A 17467-nucleotide genomic window follows, 5' to 3' on the forward strand; every position below is an offset into this window, starting at 1 on the left:
AAGAGAAAAAGCAGTATCTCTGTTCATGTAAGCAATAGATCTGACTGTGGTGCATTCACAGGGAGCGATGCTGCTGATGAGGAAGGAGCTATTTTTACTTGAACATCATCAAGGTGCAGCCATTTTAATGTCATTTCCCATCTTCTGAGGAGGATTTATTCAGGTGATGGTTTTCATGCTGAATTCACTGGAATTGCTCAGTCCACTGTCCCTCCCATATGCTGGACAGTGAGACTGGGATACTTTCCAGCTCTTGGAAAAGCTACAACCAGGGCAGCAAAATAATTCTAGTCTCAGAGGTTTTGTCTCTACTTGTGCGGGTGGTGCTGGTTTTCAGTGTAACACAGCAGTCTTTTACCAGAACCAATTAGTTTGTGCCTATGCACAGTCCTACAGAAGCCTTCATTACTGACTGTCACCTCTCCTGCCAGCTCAAACAAGTAAAAACACTCCTCCAGCATTTCTGGAAAAGTTAATCATCATCCTACTTCCCTGGGGAGTCACAGTAGGGGAAGCAACATCACCCCAATGTATTTGATATTGAACTAGATCAGACCAGAGGAGGGCTCAGACCACAGATTGTGGGCTCACTTTGGGACAACTGGGATAGCAAATACCCTTAAGAAGGCAAGCATCAATTCTGTCTTTGATGGCCTTCCAGCTACACCAAGGAAGGAAACTGTTTCCCACACTGTGAAAATAATAAGTTTTCAGCCTTTCTTCTGCAGCAAGGGAATAAAAACCTGAGCCCTGTGAAATCAGACACCCAGGAGATGCACTTCACCACCTTAGAGCAATCAACAGTCTGGTCGATATGGCAAGGCATTCACTCAGGATTCTGAGGAATGAGGTTTGTACGTGCCTGTAACCCTTACTCCACCACTCCCCAGCCTGGGGACCCAAGGCTCAGCTGCATCGTAACTTTGGCTCAGGCTGCTGGGGAAATGTTTAAGCTGTGAGCAACAGCAGTGAGAAATTCTGAGAGTCAAACATGATAGGAAACAAAATTAGAGGTAGGACTGCTGAGATGGGCTCAATTGAAAAAGGAAAAATGAAATCAGCCTTGTGAAAGTTAAATAAGTGGATTAAAGGAAGAAATCTACTAAAAGCTGTGTATGAAATCCAGACCTTCACCCAGGACCCTGCCTCAGAGAGCACCAAGTGGATGCAAATGTGCCTGAGCTCCACTGATGTACAGCTTCAACATCTCCAATACAGGGATCTATAGACTGAACATCACCAACATACTGCGTAACTGTGCCAACCATGCCAATGCATCTATGGGGTTTTTTTCCCCTGGAGTTAGGCCAAAGAGTAGACTTGTTTCAAAGACTCCTTTATCTGTAGATCTGCCTGTCTTACTGGTGCACATCTGTACCAGCTCTGGGCCTGTGCACGAATTCTGTCTGTGCACCGGCCCCATCAAAAATGAAGATACTGTATCTCGAAAAAGAGTAGTTGCATTATTTTTCTAAGCAGGACATCCAACACAGGATATTAACTACAATACTGATTTTGACCTTATAAAGCATGAGAGAAATGAGCTATAGCTCTTATTAGAGAGTATCTGGAGGATCAAAGTCAGAGGGAGAAGAATTTTTTTTTTTTTTTTTAATATCTGAAGACCAGTCTGCACCCCAAATTTTTCTCTGATTTTCCCAGTCAGCCTAGGGAAAGCCACCAGACACTTCCTTTTTCTGCATGGAATGACTGTTTCTGAAAAAAAAAGACATCTGTGAAGCCCTGGCATGGGAGAACAACAACATTACAGCAACTTTACTAATTTTTTTCTGTTCTAGGAAGAATCTATTCCCTGCCTGTGGCACGCAAACTCCCTTCCCCTGACGAGGGACTGCAGGGTAGCAGCAGCTGTCTTGGGGTGGCCACAGACCCTAGACCAGCCTGCACTCTATTGCAAAGCTCTGCAAGGTTCCATGGAGTATCTCTACCCCAAGGGTAGAAATTTATTCCTCAGTTGGAGATATGAAAGAGCCAACGTCTTTCCTTTCACATTGTATCATATCAAATACATTCTCACCCACGAAACAACACCCACATTGTTTGGAGAGGCATCTTCAGACTTTCAGAGAAAACCTGTTGTAGCCACCCTTGTCTCAGTGGGAAATTCTGGAGGCTCAAAAGATTTACCATGTGTCCTCTCCCAGCCTGGAAGCGAAGTGATGCTGCAAGGAATTATTATTTCTTGTATAAGATTCACACCATGTGGCTGCAGTTTAAAAAGCTCCTATTTTCCTCTCAGTCTCAAGTGAGGCTTTAGCTTTGTGATTTACACCATACTCAACCTCTTCGGGTTCAAAACCGTGTTCTAAATCCTACATTGCAGTGGAGAATAGATAAAATGCTGCTGTTCTGGAAGCAGCCAACTATTTGAGTTGTTGAAGTTGGGACAAAACCCTCTAAGATATTTGGAAAGAACATGCCTTTTTTGAGACTGAGTTGAGGGCAGCTACAGCAGACTTGAGCTCAGGGTCAAAAACCATTTACTGAGACACTGGTGGAGAGGGCAGAGCCTGGCTATCAACAGTATTAAGTGTGCAAAAATAATGAGATTATCTGTATTTTGAAACTAATCTAATATGTACATTAGCTGCCAGAGGAAAATGGAGACAGCTGGCAACGGCTAATTTACAATCTATTTAAGGCCAAATTATGCTGCAAAGGGGCTGTGGCTTAAGCATTGCTGTTTCAAGACCTTGGAATCTGAATTACTTTTATGTTAAAGTTTTGTCTAGTGTGAACATAGTTACTGCTTCTCCGAAAAAAAGAAAAAAAGAACATTAATTTCTCATTAGTGACTAAAACTGTTAAAACCCACTACCTGCATAGCTTAAAAATGCTGGAATTAACACTGGGTCTTTTAGGTTTGGATGCAGGAGGCTGTGCTGCGAGGGGGTGCAAGCCCCAGGTCGGAGCAAAGCTGAAGCAGCAGTTGAGTCAAGCCCATCCAGGGGAGCTCTGAACCGTCCTCTATCCTTGGCCATCGGCGGGGCCTCTACCGCCACTCTGGTCATCACCGTTATCCTGAGAGTTGTTGATCCTCCAATCAAGTGGAACCACCCGAGGGTCTCCGACCCCGCAGTCTGCCATAGCCACGTTCCACGGCACCGGGGACAAGGCCGAGGCTGGCGCAGTGGGGTCCCGTGCAGGGAACTCCCCGGAGGGGGGTGCCACCCCTCCCCCCCACACATCGGGCAGCGCTGGCCCAGCGCCCACCCCCGAGCCGGGACTGTCCGCGCAGGCGGCCGCGGGGGGCTGCGGTCGGCGGCGCTGGCGGCGCGGGGACCCTTGTTGCCCTGACCCACGGGCGGGCAGAGCACCGAGCACCCCAACACCGAGCGAGCCGCTGCCGCTACACTGACGAACGGCTGGGCCCCCGCGACGCGGAGGAGCGGTGGAACGGAGCAGAGGAGCAGAGGAGCAGAGGAGCAGAGGAGCAGAGGAGCGGAGGGGAGGGGAGGGGAGGGGAGGGGAGGGGAGGGGAGCGGAGGAGCGGGACGCGGAGGAGCAGGACGCGCAGCGCGGGCGCGACGACCCCGGCCAGGGCCGCCGGTATTTAGGGCGGACGCTGCCGTAGCCGGGCGAGAGTGGGACGGCGGGGATAGCGGGTGAGTGCTGGCGGCCGGGGCGATGCCGGGGCGATGCCGACGGGGCGGGCTCCCGCTGGCGCTTGGCCGGGCCGGGCGTGGGGCGCCCGCGGGGTCCCCGGCTGAAGTTGGTTCTCGGGGACAGAGTGCTGGGGGCTTCGCCACGGCGGCCCCGGAGGAAGCCCAGGGACCCACCGGCGGAGGAGGGGGAACGGGAGGCGGGGGTTGGGAGCTGGAGGCCGGGGCCTGCGGGGGCATCGCCCCGGCATCACCCGGCATCGCCCCGGCTCTGCGGGCGCCGGTGGATGGGGCGGACAGAGCTCCCTCGGCGGCATCGCCCTGCGGAGCCGCGGAGAGCGGGGACCCCCGCAGCGCCGGACACGGGCGACACAGGATTACTGAATGGTTTGGGTGGGAAGGGACCTTTAGAGGTCACCTAGTCCATTCCCCCAGCCACGAGATGCATCTTCAACCAAATCAGGTTGGTCAGAGCCCCGTCCAACCTGACCTTGAATGTTTCGAGCCACAACCTCTCTGGGCAGTCTGTAATGACCCTTTATGCCGTGTATCTGGGAGGGAAGATCACAGGCGATTTAGAGCTTTAAATGCTTATTGCATGTCTCTTACCCCAGGTACAGGGTACTATCATGTAAATGAAGTGACCACTTTAGAAGTGTAATTTTATGTGGATTGCCCTGGCGAAAGCTTTTAGTTACTTTTAGTGTTGTCCCATTATTATCCCCCACTTTCCTGGTTTGTATTCCACGAGTGACACAGCTGCCTGGTTTTTTCTTCACTCCTGCTTCAGGTATGATGGTGGCCAAAGGTGACCTCCAATTAGGTGCTAGCGCAAAGACAGGAGTTGCCACTGTAATATTGTACCCTTGGAATCCTCACCTGTCCATGCGTATGTACCTGCTTGGATGCAAACCAGGCTTTTCAGGACAAAATGCCCTATTTTCTCACGTGGAGCCAGTGGACCACCTGTCACCTGTTGCATCAACGATGAATGTGAGCCACTTTTGGGATGAGCTTTGGTCCTGCAGCAAAGAGCAGGACCCAGCCAAGAACAAGGACTGCTAGCATTGCAGTCAGGTATTTCCAGTATACTGCAGGCAGCAAGGCATGAAACTTGAACATGGACTTCAAGGAGAATAATGCTTCCCCAGAGGGACGGTCCCTTTCCCAGTTGAGAGCCTGATGTAAACCCCAGAAAAAGAAACTTCCTTTGCAAAATTGAGTGGACAACTGACTTTAGAGAGGTGGGATTACTCTGCCAGTAATTGTAACTTCCTCCTTGCAGGGACTGCTGCCAATAGAGTGTTAAACAGATTATTCCAGAAAGCAATGGCTGGGATCTGTGAGGTTTCTCAAGGCAAATTTGCTTTTGCTTTTCATATTGTCTTTAAAGTTAAGGCAGCATCATAACAAAGGATTTAGGATATACATCATACATACTTCTCAAGTATTAAAATTAGCAAATATCAAACAATTTATTGTTTTCCATGTGCCTTGTAACATTTTCTGGTTTTCACATTTACCCCCAGATCTGGATGATCTCAGAGTAGCATTCTCACCAGTCATCACTCATTCATTTTCTTCTGATGTATCACACTTCTGATGGGCTGGGAATCAAGCACATGCAGTGCAAGCATGTGTAAGTAAATGGCAGAGAATAAGGAAATTTTTAAAAAAATCAAACTCGTGGTGTGAACACTGCTGGTTTGCAGCTTACTTAGAAATCTGGGAAATGTATTTCTTGAGTTGAGACATGTCAAAATGCAGGAAGATGTGAAGGGCCTGGCTACTTTTGGTGTCTTAACACAGAGTAAGCATGATGGTAGTGTCCTGTCCTCACCTAAATGCAGAACAAAACTTAGTGACAAGTAACACTCCCTTCTGGCATGTACACAGCAGGGCAGTGCAGTTGCAGCCATTTGCCTGGATAGAACTGTCCTACATAGAGCTCTGAAGAAAACCATCCAGATATCAAAAGTCAGCATGAAAATTGACTGGTTTTTCCTCTGTCTTTTGAGTAAAGATTCCTTTCTGTCTCATGGTGATGCACTCAGAGATACATGTAAAGGAAGACATCCCTTGGTGTGCACACAAGCCATAATCCACCCTCTGTGATCCCCAGAGGAGCAGTGCCGAACTCAGCCAAGATGTTCCTTCCTGCCTGCTCCCAGCCTGCCCATTACTGACCCTATATGAGCACAGAGGCATTGTGCAGAAGGAATTTAGGTATTTTACTGCCTCTGAGCTCCATGAAATTGGGATGGCTAGGGGAGTTTATTCTAAAACACAGAAAAAAATAACCAGCATCATGGCTGTAGAGACTGTGGTCAGAGCAACAACTGTTCAGCTTCTTTGCCGAGGCTGCTAGAGCTGAAGAGTCATATAGGGGAGTGCTACTTCATAGTGCCTTACAAACGTTCAGGGACTAAAGGAACAAGCATTGTATGTCAGGGAACCCTGTGTCTGCATCCTAGAAGGTGAAGCTGAAGGCAGAGGAGTATACCAAAGATCAGAGTGTAACAAGAGAGGAGGGTAGAGAACTGTTAGGGAGCAATGCTTACAAAGCCAGAGGCATGTGGAAAATGCTTGTGGGACTGATGCCCTAGTCTGTCAAGAGAACATTCTGGTGCAGTGATCTTACCTGCCACAGTCATGGCGAGTTCATTCCTTGTGTTCATGCTCTGACATGGTGGAGGCTGGGGCCTCTGGTGTCCCAATGACATCCACTGACAGTTGTTGTAAGCAACCGTGTCATTCCTCACCACTCTCTTCTTGAAAGCAGTAAAAATTCTCAGTGTTCCTCATCCCATGTGGAACACCACAGCATCACAATGCTGAGTCTTGAGCTAGTTTGAGACCTGAACTGTGATGTTCTGCAAAACTTTCACTGTCTTGGTTTTTTGTTCATTTTGAATTGGCTATATTTACACCATATTGCAGTCAAAAAGTTCTGGTTTTCACCATTTTACATGGGGTAGGCTTCTCTCATTCCCTTTACTTTCCTGGTGCTTCACTGGTTATAGGAAATCACACTCCAAAAAGATCATTTGACCTGTCCTTGTGACTTTCTGAGATGGAAATGTCACAGTGTCCCTAAGCAATACTTTTTTTCACTATTCTTACTATCTCCAAAATTTTCCTAATGGCTCAGTCTTTCTTGCTGTAGTTAAGTCCCTCTCCTTTCAGTGATATTAGTCACAGCCACAGGGAACAGACTATTCCTTCCTGTTCTGCAGGCTTTCATGCATAGAAAGACTGTTGAACATCTCCCTCAGCTGTGTTCTTTCAGCCCAGACATCCCTATTCCCATGCAGTTTATTCCCATACATTTTCTTTCCTGATGATTCGTGCTGCTTGCTTCTGATTTCTTTCTATGTGGTCTGTATCTTCTTGGGAACAGTGCCCAAAGCTGAATGCAAGGCTGCCATTTGGCTTTGTCCAAAATGAATAGAACAAGATCTATTCAAGGCCTTATTCCTAGTTACACACTTGCCAAGGTGTTTGCTATTTTGCCCTGGTACAATGTCACTGGTTCTGCTGACAGTGCACAGTGGTCTTACACTGTGCAGAGCTGTTGCTGAGGTGGTTACTCTCCATCACACAACAGGGGAACTGCTCATTTCTACCTGAAATACATACCTTGCACTTGTTCTTAAACTCAACTTTAACCTTAATCCTCTTCCCTAGTGTTCTGGGCTGGAACCCCAGCAGTGTCATTCCACTGGATGGAACACACCACCTACTTCATCACCCAAACCATTACTGAAAGTACCAACTACTGGGCCTCCTCGTTCCTATCACAGTAAAATTGCTAGTAGAATTGTAGAATTGCATGGTAGAATATGTTTCATCCTGCTTGTGTCTAGGTAAAATTCCTGTATGTTCCTTCACACACCACCTGCAGCTGGAAGCCATTCAGGCAGAAGTTGTTCCCAATTTTTTCCTGAATTGTCTTCAGGACAGAGGATAAGAGGATGCAGGATGCTTCTTCCAAGAAGTGTAAATCATGTTTCTGCAAAAGTTCATTTATTTACTGGGTGAGGAAGTGCTGCAGGAGAAGCCTTCTGAAGCTCTCTCATCCTCACTGCTGGCAATTTGGTACACTCTTAATTTAGTGTCTGTAGTTAGGCAGACCAATTATGATCTATGATCACAGCTTGTATTTTTAAGGCATACCTGTTTATGTAAGTGCAAGCATTAGCACGTCAACTAATGCCTTTCAAATCCCTCTGCATGCAACCCTGTAAGATCCTTTCTGGAAAAAATGTAATTCTTGACTTTGGGACTGGACAAAAAGGTCAGGCAAGGAATAATGGCCGAAGCATAAAAGTGAAACTTGGTGCATATGGATAGCCCTGAACAAACCTTAGTGGGCCACTGTGCTCATGGATAAAATCTCATGGGAGTGGCTGTGCATACTGAAACTGAATTCAGTAAAGCATCAATAGAAGAGCCACAGAGCACAGTGAAGTGTGGAACCAAGCAAGGATGATTTGGATGAGACTTTGCAAGAACTTTTTCTTCTTTGCAGGTATTTCTAGCATTTATCATTATAGATTCCAGCTGATTTTAAAAATTCCAAGGTTTTAGCACTAAGGACTCTGAATGCACTGTCCTTTTCCAGAGCACTCAGTATGAGCCTTATTCCCATTGCTCCATTGGATGAATGCTAACTTAAGAATAAAGGTATTAAAACATCATTAAACACTTGGAAAAGTCTCCAAGCCTGAAAACAGTCTAGGGGTTCTCTGTGGGAGTTTGTAACAGAGATTCTCCATTCTTTCTAGTACTTCAGGGCAGGTACTTGGGAGACCCCAGCTGATCTCCTGTCCCTGCTCAAGCTCTCCTGCTGTCCACCACTGCTTTCAGACTTCAGGCAAGGCTGATAGGCTCAAGTTAGGCTTTTACATGCTCGGGTCACTCCAGATGTCCTTTTCAGAAACTGGAAAGAAATGGGCACCACTAAACAGCTTCTAGAACAGAGGGGAAATGGAGTCTGAGATGAACAGCCACTCAGATGTGCCCGATCAAAGTTTCTATATCACTTAGCTCAGCCAGATCAGAGTCAGTGTCATTCTGCTTGTTCCCAGATCCCATCTTGCAGGCTCTTGGACACAGTTGGCGCTGCAATCTCGCACCCCACTGTATTTCTTTGGCCCTTAAAATTCCACTGAATAATAATGGGAGACAAAACATGAGAAGGAAAAAGTTAATTGGAGATTTTGCATGGTGGACGTCTGTCATCAGAGACTTTATGGCTGAGAGCTAAGTGCTCCAGCCCCTGCTCCCTCCAACGAACTTACTGGTAACATACTGTAGAGTCTGTTTTTGCAATGTAATATTTGCCAGAATCACTGCCCATTAAATCCCAGACTTTCTTTTTGATAAGTAATATTTAGTTATAAGGTGTAACAGCAATTGTAACCTGGTCATTAACAATGGGTTGGATCGTTAATACATGTTGGCAGTGTATAAATAAAGGTAAGAGAGGAAAAGTACCAATAATTTCTTAAAAGCTGAGCAAAAATAGAAGGTGGGGAGAAGAGAGCAAAGGCATTAAACATTGCTAATATTTGCTTGCCAATTACTACAATTGCTTATTTAAAATGAGAAATGTTTTGCATACAGTTTCTCATATACAATGTTGTTCTCTATATCAAATGAACAAAATAGGCATGCCTGATTTACTTGGAAATAGTCACAATGATCCTAGCAGACTAGACATCTAGCCATGCTGCATGAGCCGTGCTGAACACTTGCAGTGTCAGGTATACTTTTCCAGAAATATGAACTCTACCAGCTCCCCTCACTGGCAGTGAAGAGAGATGCTCAGCCCTAAAGGGCCCAGCTGCTGCCAGGCTTGACCAGAAATTCTGGTGCAAACAGAATTTACATAGACTATACCTTTGATTTTTCAGTGCAATACGCTATAGTGTTGCCTGGTTTTCTCCCAGGAGCTGCATTCTGTTTTGGTTATGATCTCTGGATGGGCAGATTCCTAGAGCTAATTCTAAATGTATTTCATGTGGTTTGAACAGGGCTTTTGTCTTCAAGTTGGACTCCATACCTACTCTATGATGCATGCTTGAGTCAATTGTCCTAAATATGCAAGAACTTATTCAAAACTTGCTCCCTCTTTTGAGTTCTGCTCTAAAATGGGCCTTCAGAGGGGTTCCTCTTGGCCAGAGTGCCACCTCCTGTCCTGCGGGGGGCCTTCTGGCCACCTGCTGTTGGATCTCACTGGAAGCAGCTTCAGCATGACAGAATAGACTTGGTCTATTCTGTGGATTCTACATTTAAATGAAAAGTGAGAATCAGGTACAAAATGAATTTTCAGTAGTTTGCTGAACTTTAGCTCTGTTCTCAGCCATCCCTTCACAATTCTCCAGCTTCAAGAGAAGAAAATTAATTCCCAAATTCCTCTAACTTCAGTGTGAACTTAAAGGAAATGTGCAACTTATTAAAGGACATTTTAAGTAATTTTCCATTTTATTTTCTGTTCTATTTAGTGAAAGAGTAAATTCTGTATTTTTATTTCAACATACCTATTTTTGTACATATTATTTATCCCGCTCCAGCCCAGCTCTGCAGGGGTGCATCGAAGCCTTCTCCTTGCAGTCCAGCATCCTTAGAAAGTGTGTCAGCTGCACCATGAAATTATGGTCTGCAGGAATTGCCCCACTCTCCAGTAATTGCTGTGCTCCAGAAGGGACAGAAATGTGTTGGGACTTTGTTTGCCCTTGGGACTGAGCACCTCTGGTAATCTGGGCAATCTCTGCAGCTCTGTGCCCAGAGCCCATATGATGACTTGATCCTAAGGAGCTCCTGGTGCCACCCAGCCTTCTCCTGCCTGTCAACGTACCTGCCTTGGCACACCTGGTGCTCAGTTTTTTCTCATAGAGACCCTCCCCTGCCACCTTGTCCTTGCTCACTAACTGCAGAGCTGGAACACAAAGCACTTTTTCCTAAGAAGTACCTGGTTTTAAGTGAGGACCCTGAACTGTGAAGCAGTGCCAGTGCTATCACCAACAGCTAAAGTGTGTTCTCTTCTCACATTGCACATGACTTTGCTTCACATTCCAGACCCTGAGCTAAGCTTTCTGCTAAGTTAAATAGCACTGCAATGTCTGGAATTGTCTCTCCATTGAAATGCTCTTTCCTGTGATGAAGTGCTGCTTGCTGTGGTTGTATCATCACTGTCACATATCTTCAGCCTAGGGTCACTCTATGCCTTGGTTTCTCATCCTCACTGCATGGATCTATATCTGCCCCATCTTCCCTTGACTGAGCAACTGGCACACGATTTGGTGCAGCAGTGTAGTAGGACAATCCACAGGGACAGTAGTCTGGATAAACTATTGGGGACAGTAGCATGGATAAACCAAGGACAGGTGTGCCCTCCTTTGCTCTGTGCTGTTCCTGACTGCTCTTTATCAAGTCTTGCCTGCAAGCGCCCAACACAACACTGTGGCTTGCTCCGGCTTGGCATTGTATGTCACTCCTGCTGTGCTGTGAAAACCTCCCTCTGGTTGGCTGTGACATCACCTTCAATTTATTTCAGGCACTTTGAAGTGAAAAAATACCCACAGTCCATGGCCAAGAGCACCCGGTGAAGCCCAAGGAAAGATGGACCAAGCACAGTGCTGATGCAGCCAAGGCACCTGAGAGGATTGCAGTCCTGTGAAGTGTGGGTGACAAACCTGCCATGCCCCGCCTGGCGGGGCCGGAGGGCTGTCGTGGGCCGATGCCTCCGAAGCTGCGCACACAGCTGCCTGCAGGCGGCACTGCTGCCACGTGCAGTGACCCAGCCGCGCGTGGCACACGCAGGAGGCAATTATGCTATTTTATCTCGAGGTGATAACATCACCGGTATTAAGGAAGCTTCCCTATCTGACCATCCAGGAGCCACTCTGGCAGTCACTCTTGCACCACTGGGTGCTTCGCAGCTACACCCCCACACTCACACAGTCAGACCTGATTTCCTCACCAGCTCAACACCAGGTTTCCCATGGCAGAGTCTCAAATGTCTTGAAGGAGCTATCATCTACAAGAGCTCATCCTGCAGCTGGCACTGCAGCTGAGCCCTGAGCTACTGGCATTAAGTGTATTCCTCAACAACCAGGTTCTGCCCAGTGCTCCTCATTCTCCAGAGACCATGTGCATCCTGCCCAGGCAACATGTCCCTTTGCTTTCAGAAAACATGCTGGATGGCCACTTCCTAGTCCTGGGCTCTGGTGCTTCAGGATATATCATGTCTGTGCATTTGTGTTCTGCTTTTCTTAATAGGCAGTTATGTGTATGACCTCGTACTTGACTTAATTTAATGACTGCTTGTCATTTAATGTTATTTTTCTTCAGTATCTGTAGTTTACACAAACTTAATTTCTTTTTCTTTTTAACAGGAAAACAATTTACCTCTATTCATCATTCTTTTGTTGAGTAAAAGGCAACTTCATTGAAATACTAAATGATTTGGAATATGTTAATTTTGTCCAGATGGTAACTCTTCCTGAGTACATGATAAATACCTGACTTGGAACATTTGTGTAAAACACTGGTTCTTTTCCTTTGGTGATCACATTAGAGGAAAATATCATTTATTTATAAAAATTAATTCAGTAACTCAATATATGTTTGGTTTCAGTACAACTTTCTCCCATTGTTGGGTTGCTTGTTTGCTGATATTTTGAAGATTTATAATTTATTTGAACTCCAGACTGCAAATACCATGTTTCACATCAGTTTATTTTTTCCCTACAGTGACTGCAAGCTGGTGGAAGCAATAGAACTACTAATAGGCTTGTTCATGTACAGGTGGGTGGGTGAGGTGCAGTTCATTTTAGTTCACATTGCTAGAATCGTTGTAACAGAGAGAAAAAGCTCATACAATATATGGGAAAGGCTTGATATCCCTTTTTTCAGTAACTGAAATCAAGGTTGGATCTGGCTTTGGTTTTTAGGTAATCCAGTCATTGTCTTTAATAGTGCTAATAAGTCTGTCTGGTGGTTTTGGTTTAGATTTTCTCCTGTGTGGGATGTGTGATCAGCCCAGCATTCAGGTAAGAGATTTCTTAGACTCTAAAAGTGAGAGCTCTGAAATGAGCTGTTACTGTGTCAGAGAGTTAAAGGGATGGTAAAGGTATGGAAAGAAAAAGATAAAGGAAATTCCTTACAGAGAAACGAGATTAACTTCAGCATCCCTATTCACTAAAGGGAAATTGGGGGATATTTACAAGTGGAACCTTTATTTCTGACCAAAGGGAACAACAAAAAAATTTTACTATCAGACAGTGCTCAGCTAGAGAGTTCGATGCAACTTGAAGCGCAATGGTAGCAGCAGCTGGGGTCAGCCTCTACTTCAACCCCCTTTGTACCTGCCAACTGCAAGACAACCACTACATTGCTACTTCCCAAAGAGATCTGGGCAATTGCTGAGCCATAACCTGACATCTGTACCTATAGCCAGTTGGCAGAAATTACAACTATGTATTACTGTACACATAGTAAATATGGTGATTTGGGTAACAGTCAAAGTTCAGACTTCAGTAAAGTAAGTTATGCTTCACCAATCTGTTAAGTTAATTAAGAAAAGCTGATGAGTATATGGAGTGAGTGAAGTCCAACTTATACAATTACTTAGACTCTCAAGAGACTTTGAGTGATTTGGACAGCCCACAAATAGTGTGGTGATGACATCTGATGATGAAACAAAGCTCTTTGGAGTATTAAAGACAAGGACTGACTGTGCAGAGTTGCAAAGAGCCTTAGTTAAAAAGTGGTAGAAGGAATACAATACTCACAACTGAGCAGACAGGGGAAAAAAGCTGATATTACCACTCCAGGTATTTGGAATTACATTAATTGGAACTCCTTTGTGGAAATGTAAGATCAGTGCTGTGCAATGATTCAAAAAGCAAAGTACTTCTCAGAAATCATTAGGAAATAAACTGGGAACAGAAAACACCATTATGCTGGAGTATAAATCTATGGTGTATCCATATCAACAACTGTTTGGGGTTCTGGTCTCTCTCTCCAAAAAAAGGTATCGGTGTTGGGAAAGCATCAGAAAAAGGCAAAAGGGTTGAGCTGAATGTATGGACCATTGCCAGAGAGTGGTGACTGGATTTGATGGACTTTGGTCACTATAAACAGTTTTATGTTAAAAAATTCTTATAAATTGAACCTTTGCTCAGTATCACAAAATGGCCATTAGGAAAGGATTTTCCCTTCCTGGAGAAAAAAAAAAAATCAAGAAACTAATAGTCTAGTGTGAAATACAGGACTTTTCTATGTCCCCTTATTGGAAAAGTACACCTCAAAAGACAAAGCATGTCTGAAAATGTGACTCACAGAAGGTGATTGTGTGTAAAAAAATCAAACACACCAAACTGAAAAGTGTTGATTTAGGAGCTTAAGAGAGGCTGTTTGACTTCAGAGTGCTAATGTTTCATGTAGAATATATGCTCCTCTTGCTCCACAGATTCCTAACCAAGTTACTCTCCATTCTGTGTTGGATGGCATGAGTTGGTACCAGCGATGACTGAGAGAGGCACTTCTCTTCAATGGTTGGGAGGAGGCTGGCCTGGTGATTATCTTCTTGGAGAAGTTCAGTGTTTCTCCTTGTAGCCCTCATAGCACACTTCAAAGCCATTCATGACCCACATTCAGGATCTCTTTCAAGAAGGGTTGGGCTGGCATAATGTAAGTGAGATTCTGGTACTCATGGGTGAAAGTGAGTGAACGGCCTGAAGGAAATCTGTCTTAGGATGTTTCCTTCAGGTTTGTGAAGACTTCAGGAAATCCAGTCCTGGTGAACCCAAGGAAAAACACGGAAAGCCTGTAGATTGCATACTGTGCTATAATGTGCACTAGTGCATTGGGGTCTGGTACCCAACACCTGACTTAAGCATTTGAAGACTAATTGTTGAAGGGAAAACCTGCATAGTCTGGAGAAATAAATGAAAATGGAGATCTGTACTTGAAGAAGTCTTTATTTGCAAATCTGGCAGAAATTATGTTTACAGAAGGAATCCAGAAGTACTGTTTTGTGTCTTAGGTACTCTACTAATAAAGTGTCCCTTGTAAATACCAAGAACATGACAGTCAGCAATTAGGGAGAAAAGGAAAATACTCTTGAGGGTAGCTTTATCCCAAGCAAAGGGGCATCAACTGCATGCCGAGATGTTTCTTTTCCATCTGTTATTCCAATTCCTTCAGTATTGATTTATTCAGCTTTGCAGAAGATTAGGTCAGGAAGGAGGTGTGAAAAAAAGATAATGAAGAGCGATTTAGTTTTCTTCAAGATGAAAAGCACCTAAATTCCCATCACTGTTTTCTGTTTTCATTGTACTGTTGTACTGTTTTCATTGCTGTACACCAGACTCATGTCTGGATGACATTTTGCTTTAACAATGATGTAATTGATGTGATGTGATGTGATGTGATGTGATGTGATGTGATGGAAAATCCTGCTTAGGAGACTACCTCATCTACTGTGTCAGCTGAAGTTTTCAACAAGTTCATATTTCTTCAGTGCTGGACCGAAGTATGAAAAATTCTATTTTATGAAGAAAAGTGAGCACCTTTCTTCATTGTTCCAGAAAGATTACACTGGAAAGTGAAATCAGAGCAGAGGATGACTCAGTACAACCATTCAGCACAGTTCTCTCTCCAGAGCTCAGCAAATAAATCATTGAATTTCACTGAAACACCTCTGTCTTGGGATGAAAGGACACTCTCAGGGCTGAAGATTTCACTGTCAATCCTTCTGTCTGTTATAACTTTGGCAACAATCCTTGCAAATGTTTTTGTTGTTATTACAATTTTTCTGACTAGAAAGCTCCACACACCTGCGAATTACCTCATTGGCTCTTTGGCAGTGACTGATCTTTTAGTGTCTGTCCTCGTAATGCCTGTCAGCATTGCTTACACAGTCACCCATACGTGGGCCTTTGGCCAATTGCTGTGTGATATCTGGTTGTCATCAGACATCACGTGCTGCACAGCCTCCATCCTACACCTCTGTGTTATTGCACTGGACAGATACTGGGCTATCACAGACGCTTTGGAATACACCAAACGCCGGACTGCTGGCCGAGCAGCCCTCATGATTGCCGTGGTCTGGATGATATCTATTAGTATCTCTGTGCCACCGTTTTTCTGGAGGCAGGTGAAAGCTCATGAAGAAATTGCGAAGTGTACTGTAAACACCGATCAAATTTCCTACACAATTTATTCTACTTGTGGAGCTTTCTACATCCCAACCGTGCTCCTCCTGATATTGTATGGTAGAATTTATGTAGCAGCTCGATCCAGGATTCTGAAGCCACCCTCATTATATGGGAAACGTTTTACTACTGCACACCTGATTACTGGTTCTGCAGGGTCTTCCCTCTGCTCCTTAATGCTAGCCTCCTGAAGGGCATTCCCATTCAGGTGGATCCCCAATATTTATCAGTCATTTTAAATAAAACTTGCAGATAGTGTTGCTGGAAAGGAAAGAATTCTTCTGCTGCAAGAGAAAGGAAAGCTACCAAAACTTTAGGCATTAGTCTGGGAGCTTTCATTTTCTGCTGGCTGCCTTTTTTTTGTTACATCCCTAGTCCTACCAATCTGCCAAGATGCCTGTTGGTTTTCATCCCATCTACTGGACTTTTTTACCTGGTTGGGTTACCTAAATTCCGTTAATCAATCCAGTCATTTTATACAGCTTTTAATGAAGAATTAAACAGGCTTTCCAAAAACTAATACTTTTCAAAAGTGTTTCATCTTGAGACTCTCCTCTTATGTAACTGACCCTTGTGCACTACTCACAGCCTACCTGAAACTTTCATGCTTTTATTCCTAAGGAAAGGAGTGGTAATTGTCATCTCTGCTGCTACCCTGTTCTGTGCATGTAACTGGGAATTTCTTGCCAATTTGATACTTTCTGTTTGGGACTGTACATGCCATAGCAGAACTTGTCCATGGTCTCTGCAGTGATCATGTCTGTATATAAGATCAACAACCCATGAAATAAGCTTTGCAGCAAGGGAAGGTGTGTGAACCAGGGAGCTGGTCTTGTGTGATGAGGTGACACATCATCCAGTTCTACCATGCTTTGTAGCCTAATGGGAGGAAATTGTGTGTGTATTTACAAGACCTTAGTATTTCTGCTGTATATTAACCATTTATGTAGGCTGAGAAAGTTTCTGGAGAGCAGGATCTGATACTTATATTTTCTATGGCATGTATCTTACCCATGTGAAGCTGATAAAACCTGTAACTTTTTCAGAAGATGTGTGACACAGCCTGACTATAATCAGCAGCACGGCAGAGAGGCATAGCACAGATACAAGTTATGTGGATATTTCACAAATGTTGCATTTGAAGCTATGCTTTTGGTGAACTGTAGAAAGAAGACAATTTATTTGAATTATTACACATTTTATCATGAATAGAAAAGCCAGTGCAGAAATACCACAAAATAAATAGTATGAAAATTATTGATCTTGTATTTCTGTCATTTAATTTTTTTGCATGCATAAACTGAAACAGGAGAATATAGTTAGTACCAGTGTGGAATGACTAGGACCTCATAAAATAGCCAGAAGGTTCACTCCTTGGTGACAAGATAGGGAAGTTAAAGAGGGGAGAATGAAGTGACACACCAAGGAAAACTTTCTTAGTAATTAAGGTTGTTGGGGTGGATGTGGCATCACTATCTCTGGAATTCTTTCAGTACCGGTCAAGCAAACTGCAGTCAAGGAATCATACTGTCAGGACCATCTGCTGGGGCTGCAGAGCAGGTCCGTTCTAACATGTGCTTCTCTGCTTCTGGGGTTATTTCCCTGATTTGGCAGGAG

The 17467-nt window shown here is 44.6% G+C and overlaps 1 protein-coding gene across 1 annotated transcript; it reads left to right on the top strand.

Moving 5' to 3' along the window:
* Positions 1-3503: 3503 nt before the first annotated feature.
* Positions 3504-17107, top strand: HTR1D (5-hydroxytryptamine receptor 1D). Its single transcript, XM_032132496.1, is given in 7 exon segments — positions 3504-3626; positions 4414-4867; positions 10202-16034; positions 16036-16132; positions 16134-16205; positions 16207-16305; positions 16307-17107. Coding segments are annotated over 5 exon segments (1077 nt in total). The 5' UTR covers positions 3504-3626; positions 4414-4867; positions 10202-15258; the 3' UTR covers positions 16340-17107.
* Positions 17108-17467: the final 360 nt, after the last annotated feature.

Source organism: Corvus moneduloides, chromosome 23 (assembly GCF_009650955.1).
Source record: "Corvus moneduloides isolate bCorMon1 chromosome 23, bCorMon1.pri, whole genome shotgun sequence".
Classification (NCBI taxonomy): Eukaryota; Metazoa; Chordata; class Aves; order Passeriformes; family Corvidae; genus Corvus; species Corvus moneduloides.